This window comes from Podarcis liolepis (assembly GCF_965112155.1).
Source record: "Podarcis liolepis genome assembly, chromosome: 4".
Lineage (NCBI taxonomy): Eukaryota > Metazoa > Chordata > Lepidosauria > Squamata > Lacertidae > Podarcis > Podarcis liolepis.
In genome coordinates this window covers 24,218,923-24,234,274 of record NC_139558.1, presented here as the reverse complement: position 1 = coordinate 24,234,274, position 15,352 = coordinate 24,218,923, and the positions used below count along the sequence as shown (strand labels likewise).

Sequence of the window (15,352 nt, the reverse complement as noted above, 5' to 3'; positions counted from 1 at the left end):
ATTCTCTTTTGTGCAAGTTGCTTACTGTCCGTTTTGTTTTAGTTTAAAGTTTAAGGAATGACTAATATTGATCATTTTGACCACATCAATGCTTCTGTTTGTTTTAAGATGCAGTGTTTTTCAAATACATCTTTTTTTTGTGTGTGTGTGTTTTTAAAAAAGCTTTATATTTATATTTTTAAGTAACTGCACTAGCCATGATTAACCAGAGTATTGTGTTTTGGGGTGAAGGTGGGACATTTAGGATAATATTATATGAGCCTAAAACCCCATGAAACCTTATACACACTCCCTTTGGCATAGGCAAACTCAGCCCTCCAGATGTTTTGGGACTACAACTCCCATCATCCCTGACCACTGGTCCTGTTAGCTAGGGATGATGGGAGTTGTAGTCCAAAAACATCTGGAGAGCCAAGTTTGCCTATGCCTGCACTACACTGATATATAGAACTTAAGAACTGACATATGGTTTTTCAAGATCAAAGCAATGGTTAGTTGATCTGTGGTCCTGTGTTTCAATGCTTCGCTCTTTTTGAGCCTCACTAACCCTTTTTAAATTAACGTGCTGTAACAATATGCTGTCAGAAGCAATAGAAAACCTGAAGGAAATCAATGGACCAGGACACTTGTTACTTTCCCATTCAACACATGGTACTTAATGCTAGGAGCCTACTTGAAATAGAACCTTCAGTGTTATACCCATTTGACACCCTACAGTCAGATCAATAACGTATTTCCTTTCCTCTTGCAGGTGCTCAGGGTAGTTCGACTTATAAAGATTTCTCCTGCTCTGGAAGACTTTGTGTATAAGATTTTTGGACCCGGGAAAAAACTTGGGAGTTTAGTTGTATTTACTGCCAGCTTATTAATTGTAATGTCAGCAATCAGTTTGCAGATGTTCTGTTTTGTGGAAGAGCTAGACAGATTTACAACATTTCCAAGGGTAAGTGTAAAACAACAACCAACCAATCAAGCAATCAGCTATGATTCTGTCGTCTTTCTTACAAATGCCTTTTTCTTTTAATTCTAGCTTTGTTAACGCCAGCTGTTTGGAAGGTGTGGGTAAAGATCATGTTTTCCTGTGTGTTGGTTGGGGGGTGGGGTTTGCGCGTTTCTATTGCTTTGTGGAATGTACTGTGGAAAGCTGTGTAATGCCTTTTGCTTATTTACTTCATTTAGTTTTTAAATCCTGTGCTGCCTTCTGGACCCCAAAACAACTCTAAAAATAGCTTTACACGTACTGCTCTGTGAGTCATTGGGTTGTGTCCAGTGCTACACACAAGCAGGCTTTACACCCTTAATAGAACTTCTCCTTCCCTTATCCCTCTACAGCCCCTTGCACACACCCCAGATTTGCTTCAGAGGGTCCTCCAAAACTCAAGAGCAGATTTCAAAGGGTGGCATCAAGCAGGATAAAAGGAAGGGGAAGTCTCATAGTGTGAGCTGATACCAGTTCAACTAGTGCAATGCCGGTGTTGGGAAAAAACCTTACATATTCATTTCAACGTAAGATCTCTTCCCCTTTTTTTCCTGCCCCTTTCTCCAGATTTTTCAGAGTAGTTCCCCAGTGATATCCCCTCAGGCACTGATCATCCAGGCACTTAGCTTCAGAGACAGGAACAGCAGTAGCAAGATCCAGACTGCTTTCCTTCATTTTTTGTGTAAACACAGAAGAATAAACGAGGAGAGCTGTAACTCAGGGTGAGAAATGTGTCCTTGGATCAGAATAAGAAATACGACATCCATAGAAAGCAATCTTAGTAACTGCCACCTGTTTAGAACAAACTCTGCCGCCATCTTTGGCCCTGAACGGCCATTTTGTGCCTCTTAGGCCTCAATTGTTTTCAGTCCTTCCAAGTAGGCTCTGGGGGTTGAAAATGTCAGAACCTGTAGACTAGACTCTTTGCAAGACATCCAGGCCATGTTTTCACAAGCTGTCATAACGTAATGCTCCAGTCTATAGCTAAAGTGAACGATGCATAACAGTTATGGTGAGAAGGGCTGGCCTGATCATGAGGTAAAATAAGATGGCAAAATCAGCTGCTATTTAGTTTGGATTCTTTTAAAACCACTGAATGTGGTGACATGGGATTTTCCAGCCAAAGTGTTAAAATGTACTGGAATGAACAGAGAATGAGGTGCAGGTAATGTCAGGAAATGTTCTGATCAGGGCCTTTCAACCAAATAAATGTCACTGATAAACAACCCATTAGCTCCCAATCTAGAAAATGTGGAATGGAAAGAGAGAGGCAAAATATATTATTTTATAATTCTGGATACTCTGACTAAAATAAGTTCAAGTGGAGGTTTCTTTTTCTAACAGAAAAAAGGGGGAATTTTGAAATCAGACATGCCAATATAATCGAAGCCGGAAACTTCCTTAAGAGTTGTCTCAGCTAATAGAAGCTTCTGCACATATTGTGTGATGTGATGATAGATTGATACTGTGCAGCGCTAAGATGTCATACAAAGTGAATACGTGAAGTGTCCCAAAATCCACAAGCTGTTTGTTGGCATACCCTCTTGCTGTCCTGTATTGCTTGCCACTAAGCAAGAGCAAAAGTAAAAAATGGCAGTTGCTTGCTGTCATGGTACCTTTCTTTCTGCCATTTCCCTAGATGCTGAAAAGCAAGTGTGCGGAGCCAAATAGGAACTATTGATTACTATGTCCATTAATGTCGCTGAATCAAAAGCCTAGAACTAAAAAAAAGGGGGGAAGCAAAAGCGCTATAGGAACATTGTGGGTTTTTTGAAAGAAAGGGGAAGAAAAGGCAGACAACCTTCATTTCCTAATGCCTCTAAATTGCATGCTTTCACATGGTTACCTGACAAACAGTAAATAAGTAGAAGCTTATGGTCACTATGGTTACCGAACACAGCATTCTCTGGAACATTTTTGTCTTCTTATGTGGTCTGATAGATTTGTTTTCAGGTCAGTGTGAGCCTCTAAAATGGACTTCTTCAAGTGTGTTTCCTTCCATTTCTTGGATTTGTCACTTGCAAAGTCATGTCCAAACTAAAGAAAATATGGAACATTTTATTACCTTGAATTTTTGCAATTAAATTGGCTGCCTTCTCTCATGAGAAATTGTATTTATTTCATACGGCTTGGCTGGTACAGATGAGAAACTAGAGTTTCAACAGTTGAGCACAATGCTTTTTGAGGGAAGACCTGCACTTATGGGGCAAGGCCCGCTGCCCCTCCAGCTCTTGTGGAGACCCTCCCCAGAGCCCAGAAAATGTCTTCTTTGGGCTCTGGGGAGGGTTTCCTCATGAGCCAGAAGCACAGTGAGGCTTTGCTGAGGCTCTTCAAGTGTGCCCCCACACTTGAACATGCCTAAATGGGGGGATACCTGTAACGACATCAGGCAAGATTGTATTGCATGAGACAGATTGCACTGAATGTTGTGGAATGGGAGAACTCTGTATAATGCTACCATTTCAGACCTTAATACTGGATGATGTTGACACTGATTGATGGATGGACCAAAAATAGTGGTCTCTAATGCATTTTAGCATTGGTCGGTTTATATTGTATTTTGGAAATAATTTCTAGTTGATTACCAGTATCAGAATCTCTAACTAATCTTCAGAAAGGGGGGGATCAAAAGGAACTTGAAGCCTCCACCACACAGCCACACAACATGAATTAATTCAAAATCCCTCCATTTGCATAAATCTCCAGGTCTCATTTTCACAGCTGTTGGTTCTGTCAGCTAGGTAGCTGCGTTTCAGATTCATTTTAACATAAATGGTGAAAAGTGTACCTTTCAACTAAAAATATCTTGCTCTGAAAGAAAGATTGCTACTTGCTGAACTTAAAATCACTGTATACTGCCTTAGCATTTTCTTTAAACTGGTGTTTTCCGATACAGAGAACTTTAATAATAGGAAAGATTTACGTGGAGTAACATTAGAATGAAGCATGTTTTAAATGGAAGGTTTGGTTGTCTAGTTTTTTTGTTTTAACATCACATTTGTCCTTTCTAAAATGTGATGCTGTAGAAAATGAATGCCATTCATTTGGCATTAAGAAAGAAGAGAGGAAAGTTTCATTTTAAGCGAAACTTGCTGTACTTTCTAAGCTATTGAGATATAAATGATATAGAGATGCCGAAAAGATCAAATAAACCATGAACAAGATATGTACACTGTCACCCTGACCCAGTTAAGCAGGCTTATGTCTGAATATCACTCTGGATTGGAAATTGTGGGTATAAATTGGAAATAGATAGGATACTCTTCATATGTTTTTTAGAATGTGTTATTATTTGATTGTTATTTGATTGTTGTTAGCCGCCCTGAGCCCGGCTCAGCTGGGGAGGGCGGGATATAAATAAAATTTATTATTATTATTATTATTATTATTATTATTATTATGTGTATCAGGGGGAGGATGCAGCCGACCAGTGATATTTTGCTTAGAATAAGAAACATATTCCAGTGTGTATCTGAAAGTACATCCCCCATTCATATTCCCACACAACTAGTTGCATGTTCATACCTCATGATGAGAGCTGGATCAGGGCCACTGATAGTTAAGAGCTTATTTGAACGTAGCCTCTATGCAAATGAATGGATATAAGAAAGCTGAAGGAGACATATCTGAGGAAATCTATGAGTGATGAAACTTCACCATATTGGACGTATTTATTTTTTAGCGTTTATTGAAAAATTCATATAAACTCTTTCTTCATAAGATATATCAAGGCAGTATAGAACATACAGAATACAACAAGATCCGTAAAAGTGTCAATAGAAGCATAATGATAAACTCTGATAAAACAGTAATAGATGCAGCTCCTGCAGAACCGCTACTTGTAGAGAGTTCTAGAAAGCAGGGTCTGCTGGGCTAAAGGCTTGAGTTCTGTTGTTGTTTAGTCCTTTAGTAATGTCCAACTCTTCGTGACCCCATGGACCAGAGCACGCCAGGCACTCCTGTCTTCCACTGCCTCCCGCAGTTTAGTTAAACTCATGCTGGTAGCTTCAAGAACACTGTCCAACCATCTCGTCCTCTGTCATCCCCTTCTCCTTGTGCCCTCCATCTTTCCCAACATCAGGGTCTTCTCCAGGGAGTCTTCTCTTCTCATGAGGTGGTGAAATATTGGTGCCTCAGCTTCAGGATCTGTCCTTCCAGTGAGCACTCAGGGCTGATTTCCTTAAGAATGGATAGGTTTGATCTTCTTGCAGTCCATGGGACTCTCAAGAGTCTCCTCCAGCACCATAATTCAAAAGCATCAATTCTTCGGCGATCAGCCTTCTTTATGGTCCAGCTCTCACTTCCATTAATCACTACTGGGAAAACCATTACTTTAACTATACGGACCTTGAATCCTAGTGAAGACCTAATGCAGTGGCATAGACAGAAAGGGGATAGGTGCTTAAAGGTGGCATTTAAAAAGAGCTTACAGCTCAGCTACTCATGTGCAGTGTTCTCCTTGGGTTTTATGGAGAGATTCAGCCCACCTTTCCTTTCAACTACATGTTTGCTTCTGATGATGAGGAAAAACCAGCATGCATACAGGATTATCATGTGCTCTGAGTGAAAATGCATGCCTGCGATATCACAACAGCATATAGGAGTAGACTAAGGTAGCTGGGAATCTTAGCAAGCCGAACTCCGAGGCACTGAAAACAGTCTTATAGTGACCCATTGCATTTTTACAAGCAGGAAACCAAACTCCACCCAAATTTTAGCTAGCAAGGTTATGATTGCTGCATGCAATTGCTGACACGGATATTGGGTTCAGGATATTATTCGCTTGTTTCGATAAAGCGCGCCCAACTGAGCTTTGTGTTTGATTATGTTCTCTTTTAGGCTTTTATGTCCATGTTCCAGATCCTTACACAGGAAGGATGGGTAGATGTCATGGATCAAACTCTTAATGCTGTCGGGCATATGTGGGCACCTGTTGTCGCTATCTACTTCATACTTTATCATCTTTTTGCTACCCTGGTATGTTGTATGCCTTGCTGTTTCCTATATTTACTTTTCTGAAATGTTGCTTGTGCTGGCTCATATGTGGATGAAATGAGGCACAGGAGAAATCAGATTTTACAACTGTCTGAGGAAGCTGCCTTGTATTGAGTCAGACTATTGGTCGATCCAGCTCAGTATTGTCTCCCGCAGGTGATTCTCTCTCTACTCCCGCATTCCATTTAACTCAACTAGCATGGGATGGGAGTTTGGATTTGATATCCCACTTTATCACTACCCGAAGGAGTCTCAAAGCAGCTAACATTCTCCTTTCCCTTCCTCCCCCACAACAAACACTCTGTGAGGTGAGTGGGGCTGAGAGACTTCAAAGAAGTGTGACTAGCCCAAGGTCACCCAGCAGCTGCATGTGGAGGAGCGGAGACGCGAACCCGGTTCACCAGATTACGAGACTACCGCTCTTAACCACTAGACCACACTGGCTCTCCATACTGGTTTTGGTATGGAAGCACTCACAGGTAGCACAGTAAACTAGGCACACAGAATGGCAAATGAGTGTTCAGCATGGTTTCGCAGGTGGAAGCTTGCCCCTCTGTGTCTAGATTTCCCCTGTTTTAATTATTTGATGGAACATGAAGTTCAGCCCTGCAGCTTATGGTGGCCAGTCTTTGCACTAGCACAGGAAGTTATTTGTAAACCACGACCATACTCCTTTTCATAATATAATATTGCAGATGCTACCTACAATCATGAAATCCTAGAATTGTGGAGTTGGGAAGGGATCCCAAGTGTCATCTAGTCCAACGCTCTGCAATGCAGGAATGCTGCCCACAGCTGTCACTGGGTGGACTCGAACCACCAACCTTCTTGTTAACAGACCCATTGCTCTGCAAGAGAAGACAGGGTACCTGTCACAATTCCCAATGAAATCGAGGACTACAGTGGAGCAGAAACCTACACCGATCCTCACTGTACTTTCCCTCTAGCTGTCATGATTCACAGATTATGGTCACTGGTGACCTCAAGCCTTATTGCAATGCGCTCCATGTGGGCCCAGCAGAGCAGTTTTTCAGGGATCTCAAAGTCCCTAAATAAATCCTAAACCCCACCCCCTATCCCAAGTTCCTAAGAATAACTGGTTGGTTCCACTCCAACAGAACTCTAGAGTGGTTTAAAGAAGTTGGTTGTCTTCTGCAATTCACTTCACAATGAAGGAGATGGAGCTTTTATGAAACTCACCACAGCTGCATGATGGAGTGATAGTTCCTTTCCCTCTCTGGTTCAGATAGTGCAGACCCTACATCTAGAATGCATATTGAGTTTTCATAGTACAGTCCACCTGCCCCCCCTCCTAAAACCACACACACACACACACACACACACACACACACACACACACACTGCAAGATGATGCAATTGCAGTGAGATTTGCCACTTCTCTATTACATTTGTAAAGTGGTCACACCACCACTGTTTGAGGAACAGAACCAGCCCCACCACATTACTAAGGGGGGTTCAGTTTATTTCCACTGCTTAAAAAAGAGGGGAAGAAGGGAAGTGAAGCCCTAAGAATATATGGTGACACAATGACAAGTGGATAAAAGATCAGGAAAATGTTGCAGTAAATGAGAATGAGAAGGCGGGTTAAAGCTCAAAAGTGCTAATTGTATGCACTTGGAGCTGGATCTGTAGAGAGCTGGAGAGAAATGAATAGCTTTCACAGCAGAAGCTGGAATGGAGTTTAGGTTTGAAAAACAAAAACTGTGTTCAGAGTGAAGTCTATTATTAAAATCCAGAAGGGAATGGAAGAAGTTAAACAAATAACAAGCTGAGGTTTAACTGTTCTTTTGTGATAATGTTCTAGATTTGTTTTTGACATTCGGTAAAAAAATCTCCATTGTGTGTCTATCATTCTCAGCTATAGAGACTGGAAATAACCACAGATTAAACTGCAGCGTATTTCACAGCTACTGCACAATTCCTTGATAATATCAGGCACAGCTTTTCAATATCATTCTAGCTAGGGCCACAGTCTGAAACAGAGTTGAGCTAAATATTTACATTTTTGTAAAAAAAAATGCAGTCCAAAATGTTCCATAATTGCTATTTTATTGTATTTAATAGCATTTATATTATTATTAAACCCAGTCAGGTTGGTGAAGTATAATAATAATAATAATAATAATAATAATAATAATAATAATAATAATAATAATATTTGGTGGCAAGGAAGAACAAATTTTTCATAAATGCACATCTTTTAGCCTCCTTTTTTTTTTTTTTAGTTGCCCATGATATCCTTTAGGGACGCGGGTGGCGCTGTGGGTTAAACCACAGAGCCTAGGACTTGTCAATCAGAAGGTCGGTGGTTCGAATCCCCGCGACGGGGTGAGCTCCCGTTGCTCAGTCCCTGCTCCTGCCAACCTAGCAGTTCGAAAGCACCTCAAAGTGCAAGTAGATAAATAGGTACCACTCCGGCGGGAAGGTAAACGGCGTTTCTGTGCGCTGCTCTGGTTTGCCAGACGCGGCTTAGTCATGCTGGCCACATGACCCGGAAGCTGTACGCCGGCTCCCTCTGCCAATAAAGCGAGATGAGCGCCACAACCCCAGAGTCGGTCACGACTGGACCTAATGGTCAGGGGTCCCTTTACCTTTACCTTTATGATATCCTTTGGAGCAGACACTGTGAATTGGATACATGGTGACTTGGTGGTTCTAATCCCTTGTAAAGAGCCAACTCCAGAAAATGGTGCTGGTTAATAAGCCAACTAATTAGTACAATCCATCTCCATCTTGGGAGTATCTCCATAGAGCTCGTTTCTCCTCAGCACATGCAGGCATCACAGCAGAGCCATTTGGGGACTGGCAAGTCCATGCAAACCATCCATGTCCTATATATTGAACTCCATGCAGATCTCTCTCCAAACAGGTACTTTGCCCTTGTAAGGAATCGGCCATTGTCATTATTATCATCATCATTATATTTCCACTTACTGGTTGCCTTTCCTTACAAAACATAACCCAAAACAGACCTTAGAGGTAAAGTGTGAAACCAAACACTGCAAAATGTAATGTACCGTATTTTTTGCACCATAACACTCACTTTTTTCCTCCTAGAAAGTAAGGGGAAATGTCTGTGCGTGTTATTGGAGGAAATGCCTACGCGTGGCATGCCTACGGATTTTCCTCCTCTAAAAACTACGTGCGTGTTATGGTCGGGTGCGTGTTATAAAGCAAAAAATACGGTACATAAAATAAATCTTACTTCTGTGATTGGCACACCCAGGATCCAAGAGAAAAGGAAGCCCCTTTTACGTGTTGTCACTGACAAAGTTATTTTTTTCTGTTTGGTAGAGAGAGGCTTTCATTATCTGCTTCTAATATTGGGCTCTGTTTTTGAAATCCTTTTGTAGATTCTGCTGAGTTTGTTTGTTGCTGTTATTTTGGACAACTTGGAACTTGATGAAGATCTAAAGAAACTTAAGCAAGTAAGCTTTTTCATGTTGGATATTAATTGCAACAAAGCAATATTGTGTCCTCATTTTTCTAGGAAAATGCAGATGTCAACCAGCTTTTCGAGAATGTGAACTAATTAAAATACCTATATAGTTTACTTTCTGCTTGCCTGACAGAATGCTCTCCCCTTCCCTCCCCTGTGTACTGTTTTGGGAGTTTTCCTGACTCTCCAGAGCAGATTTAGGGGAGCTGTGGGGGCCATGTGGGGGGGAGGCCTGTTGCGCTAGCTGGAATCCTTTTGTTGGGTTTGCTGAGTCCGGTCCTAGGTCCTGATGCACTCCATTTTGATGCAAAAGAGGACATTTGGGAGAGGCAATGTACATGCATGTACATCCCAATACATGCTGGAATGTGTGTGGAGGATACAAAACATGGCTGTTTCATGCCTTATTTTTATTAACCATCTGTAAGTAAAATCTAGAAACTTGTTTCTGAACTTAGCAGATGCACTCTTTACTCAACACCATCACTACGCAGAAAGTTGCACATGCAAAGCTGCGTACCATTAATATTTTTACCAATATGCTTCTGTTGCCATACCAGCAATGAAAGCAGTCATGGCACTACACTTAGTTTGCAGTGGTGTGTAAAAGGTGTGTAAAAGAGCATATTGTGAACCTCCTTGCAAATTCAGTAGTACTATGCAAATAGCTCAGAAGTGTCTATTCAATGCTATCTTGTGCTGTGGCTTAAATTGTCCCTCTCTTTCTCTATATAAAATAAGTTTCTTTCAATATGTTTTATTATCCATTTTATGCAACTTTACACATGATATTATTCTGTTGTTCATTCTGTGTCCCACAGAAATCCATAAGTCTGAGGGTATTTAAGCCATTCTATGAGGTGAAAGTACCTTGATAGTATTGGGGTAATTTGAATTACCGTATTTTTCGCACCATAGGACACACCGGACAATAGGAGGGGGGAGAACAAGAAAAAAAATTCTCCCCTTCTCTGCCCAGCGCCCCTTCAGCGAAGTGGCAAGAGTCACTGCGCAGAGAGGGGGAGAATTTTCCCCCTCTTGTTTTCCCGCTCTAAAACAAGGTGCCGTTTGGGGTGCGTTCAGGCGGCTACCTTGGAAGCCTGGAGAGTGAGAGGGGTCGGTATGCGCCGACCCCTCTCGCTCTCCAGGCTTCAGGTTCCTTTCGACCTGCTCTTTGGGGCTGGCGGGGGGAAGCCCACCACCAGCCCCAAAGAGTAGGTCAGGGAGCAGTGGAAAGGCACAGCGGAGAGGCTCCTTCCATAGCCGCGCGTCACCTCTCCAGCCGGGAGAGGGTCGCGGGGCTATGGCGTCTTCGCTCCATAGGACGCACACACATTTCCCCTTCATTTTTGAAGGGGAAAAAGTGCGTCCTATAGAGCGAAAAATACGGTATACAATCTTCTTTATATATAAAAAAAATCCTAATAATAATAATGCATCTGATGCTATACTGCTTAGCAGCCATATAAAGGAAATAGATATATTGATACATGTTTGTGTTTGAGGTTACATGGCCTGTAAGAATTCAATTAAAATGTATGCAGAATAAGCACAGTGACTTCTCAATGGCAGATTCAGGTAGGTAGCCATGTTGGTGGTGCTACTGGACAATTTTTTAAAAAAATTTCTCAAGGGCAGTATTTGATGATAACACAATCATCTTAGCATTGCTGAGTAAATTAAAACATCAAGTAAGACAGGGAAAATGGCAGATATCCAGTGTTAGTCATAACCAGATTAGACCTATTGAAAACAATGAAATGAATTGATTTCAGTGGGTCTACTCGGACTGAGTTGGGTGTCACCCATTGTCTTTATTGAGGCCCAAATGAATAGAAATTAACTTCCTGATAAACTGCAATTTCATGCGGGAGTTTCTCTTTGAAGTCCTGCAGTTCAAGAATGACAGTCTTGATGCCAGTGATAGAGTGGCCTGGTAGGTTAGAAAGTTTTCTTATTTCTGTGTGTTGCCATTTATGGTATCAGATTTGTGTGCATTCATTCTTTTGTATAGGGTCTGCCCTATTGGTCCTATGTACAACACAGAAGGTTGTTGCTAGCGGTTGATAGCCTCAAACACATTAAAAGGTGAACAAGTGAATGAGCCCTTGATGTTGCAACTCACATTGTTAGTAACTGCAATAGGTTTGCCTGAGTGGATATGGAGACAGAGCAGACACCTAGGTTTGTTGCAGGAACTGGTCCCTGTGCATGCTGCTGCTGCTGCTGCTGACTAGCAGTTTTAGGTTGTTTAGTTGTTTAGTCGTTTAGTCGTGACCGACTCTTCGTGACCCCATGGACCAGAGCACGCCAGGCACTCCTGTCTTCCACTTCCTCCTGCAGTTTAGTCAACCTCATACTGGTAGCAGTTTAGTCAAACTCATACTGGTAGCTTCGAGAACACTTTCCCATCATCTCGTCCTCTGTCGTCCCCTTCTCCTTGTGCCCTCCATCTTTCCCAACATCAGGGTCTTTTCCAGGGAGTCTTCTCTTCTCACGAGGTGGCCAAAGTATTGGAGCCTCAGCTTCAGGATCTGTCCATCCAGTGAGCACTCAGGGCTGATTTCCTTAAGAATGGAGAGGTTTTATCTTGCAGTGCATGGGACTCTCAATAGTCTCCTCCAGCACCATAATTCAAAAGCATCAATTCTTCGGTGATCAGCCTTCTTTATGGTCCAGCTCTCACTTCCATACATCACTACTGGGAAAACCATAGCTTTAACTATACAGACCTTTGTTGGCAAGGTGATGTCTCTGCTTTTTAAGATGCTGTCTAGGTTTGTCATTGCTTTTCTCTCAAGAAGCAGGCATTTTTTAATTTCGTGGCTGCTGTCACCATCTGCAGTGATCATGGAGCCCAAGAAAGTAAAATCTCTCACTGCCTCCATTTCTTCCCCTTCTATTTGCCAGGAGGTGATGGGACCAGTAGCCGTGATCTTAGTTTTTTTGATTTTGAGCTTCAAACCATATTTTGCGCTCTCCTCTTTCACCCTCATTAAAAGGTTCTTTAATTCCTCCTCACTTTCTGCCATCAAATGTTGTGTCATCTGCATATCTGAGGTTGTTGATATTTCTTCCGGCAATCTTAATTCCGGCTAGGGATTCATCCAGCCCAGCCTTTCGCATGATGAATTCTGCATATAAGTGAAATAAGCAGGGAGACAATATACAGCCTTGTCGTACTCCTGCTGTAAACCACTGTTTCCCAAACTTGGGTCTCTATTTTTTGGACTACAATTCCCACCAACCCTGACCACTGGTCCTGCTAGCTAGGGATGATGGGAGCTGTAGTCCAAAAGCAGCTGGAGACCCAAGTTGGTGCAAACCTTTTAGTTATTAGTCTCTGTCCAATGGAGCAGTTGTATTGCAGATTTGGATTTTTTCTGCATTCCACCCATAATGTAATTAACATCATATCTGGACATTTCGATTAAAAGGCATGCTTAGAAAGAAAGAAGTTAAGAAATTGCTCCTTTGAAATGGAAGATTGTCCAGACGATTAAGTGACACAGTGAGAAAAGGTTTTCCCTTGAGGTAAATATGATGGAATTCCTGGCTTTGTGCTGATTGCAGTTGTGAACTGTTCTACTGAAATATTGGTTTTCTTATCATGGTAGATAAAGCAGAAAGAAGGGGATGTGGTTTCGTTTTGTTTTTTAATTCGGTGACTTTTTGACTTCTCCATTATAAGTTGGCCACAAGAACAAGAGAAACAGTGTGGTGTTATTGTTGCTTTTCCCTTCATGCCCATTTTCTTAATGGAAATGGCTTTTGTATCATTGTAGGGGAAAATACTATTCCCCATCTGTAATTAAAAAGCTAAATGGAACTCCAGGAGATAGCCGGCTAATTTGCTGTGTGCTGATTCTTCAGAAGTGCCTTGTGCATACCAATTCAAGCTGCACCACCTTGTACAGAATGCAGTTTGTCTGTTTGTTTTCATTTCTATCTGCTGTGGCCACGAAGATTTAGGCGAAAGCATTGTGGCGGTTGGACTAGATGTCCCTTCCAACTCTACAATTATATGAATTAATGACTGCTGGGAAGGAATACATTCTAATTAGCAATATATTTTTTTTGCTATTCATTGTTTCCAGGGAGATGACCTGCACTACAGTGCTGTGGTTGTTCTCTGAAGTACCACAGAATTAGCCAAGTTCAACTACCCACTAATGAAAAACATACAAAAATGGCAGTCCTACTCGAAAGCCCTTGTTGTTTGAGTAACGTTGTGGGCGCTTAGCAGTCACTGAAAAAATATGAAGTGGTGGCCCAGGGTCAAGTACAATGTTTAGCAGCGAGCAGGAAGTGAGGACTTGTGTTAGATACTTCAGATTAAGTGTTAACAATTACTTGGCACACACACCTTCTGAATATATGTTCTGTTCTCTGGGGCCTACATATTGTGATAGTAAGTTAGAAGCACCGTGTGTTGCTGCTACTACTAAACAGAGAACTAGGGGAGGGGAGATGCTGACAGGAGCTTTCTGGTTTGGGATAGATGACTACTTTATCTAATGGAACTTGGCTTGTCAGACTCTTCCTATAGGGTGGAAGAAGCAGGAAAACTGTGATTTAAGAGGAAGTAGGAGGGAAGGTAACCCCAATACTGTCCCATGTCCCTTCATCCAGATGTGGTTAGTAAACATATAGAGTTGCTATTGTCATTCCAGTGACCAATTCCCTGTTTTTAAAGGTATTTGCTTCCAACTGGCTATATGAAGCATTCTCCCTCTCCCTCTCCTTCTTTAATTTCATTGATTTTGGCAGAAATGTTTCTACAGTTTAAGTTTAAGTGTGTCATCCAGGTTTTCCTTATTGACTTGTGCCTACCTATCTCTTTGTATAGCACATTTATTTATGAACTGCTACAGAAGGAACTCCCCTTCCTTCTGTAGCCCAATCCCAGCTATTGTTATTTGGAAAGTCTGACTGATTTTAACTCCGCTTACTTTCACATAGGGGCGCGGGTGGCGCTGTGGGTTAAACCACAGAGCCTAGGACTTGCTGATCAGAAGGTCGGCGGTTTGAATCCCCGCAATGGAGTGAGCTCCCGTTGTTCGGTCCCAGCTCCTACCAACCTAGCAGTTCGAAAGCATGTCAAAGTTCAAGTAGATAAATAGGTACCGCTACAGCAGGAAGGTCACGACTGGACCTAATGGTCAGGGGTCCCTTTACCTTTACCTTACTTTCACATAAGTAGAGGAGTTCAACCTCAGCCTAGCACAAGCAGTTCACAAAACCAAGATGTGGCTGTGGTCATAGTCCATTTCTGCAGCATCCAGCTTTGCTTTGCTTTTTTAAGTAAGCCATTTTCTAATCTCTCTCTCTCTCTCTATATATATATATGTATATACTGTGTTTTCTGACATTTATCCTCCATAAATGGTGAAGACTTTTCTTTCACAAATGCTGATTTCACAATCTTGGGAAGTTGATTTCAATTGCATAGTGGTATTTATGAATCTGATATGAAAAATGTAAGAAATTCATTCAAAAATCATGACTGTAGCCTTTCACTTTACTGACAAAATTAGCAATATATCTGATCTCATTCTCTGTGGGAATATTTTTTTTTCCATTTACTTATTTATTTATCTATCACATTTATATACCTCCATATTATTCGACTTACAAAAATGCAAGTAACTTATATTGCAGAAGCTTTGTGAATATCTGTTACAAACAGGAAAGCAAATAATGATGTTTCATGGTGATTATTTTATTTTATTTTGTTAAAATCAGTGGAGAAATTCCTATTGACTTAATAGGAACAGAATTGCACACTTTGGAGTTTATATCCCCAGGAGAGGAGTTTGTTGTCGGCGTCTTATTGTTTTTTAACTCACTTTTTAGGACCTCATTTCCTTTTAGAGAAAAGCACACAAAATATTTCATTAAAATTAAAAGAGTTCAGC

At 41.4% G+C, this 15,352-nt stretch overlaps 1 protein-coding gene across 10 annotated transcripts in view; it reads left to right on the top strand.

Moving 5' to 3' along the window:
• The window catches only part of NALCN (sodium leak channel, non-selective), a 191,064-nt gene that overhangs the window by 114,498 nt on the left and 61,214 nt on the right, over positions 1-15,352 (top strand). For all 10 annotated transcript variants that reach the window (XR_014525549.1, XM_083501008.1, XM_083501004.1 and 7 more), the window contains 3 exons: positions 752-943; positions 5,819-5,956; positions 9,349-9,423. Coding sequence is in view for 9 of the 10 variants with exons in the window: in XM_083501008.1 (XP_083357134.1) it covers positions 752-943; positions 5,819-5,956; positions 9,349-9,423 (405 nt within the window). In the remaining variant the exon portion in view is untranslated. The remainder of the gene's footprint in view (positions 1-751; positions 944-5,818; positions 5,957-9,348; positions 9,424-15,352) is intronic.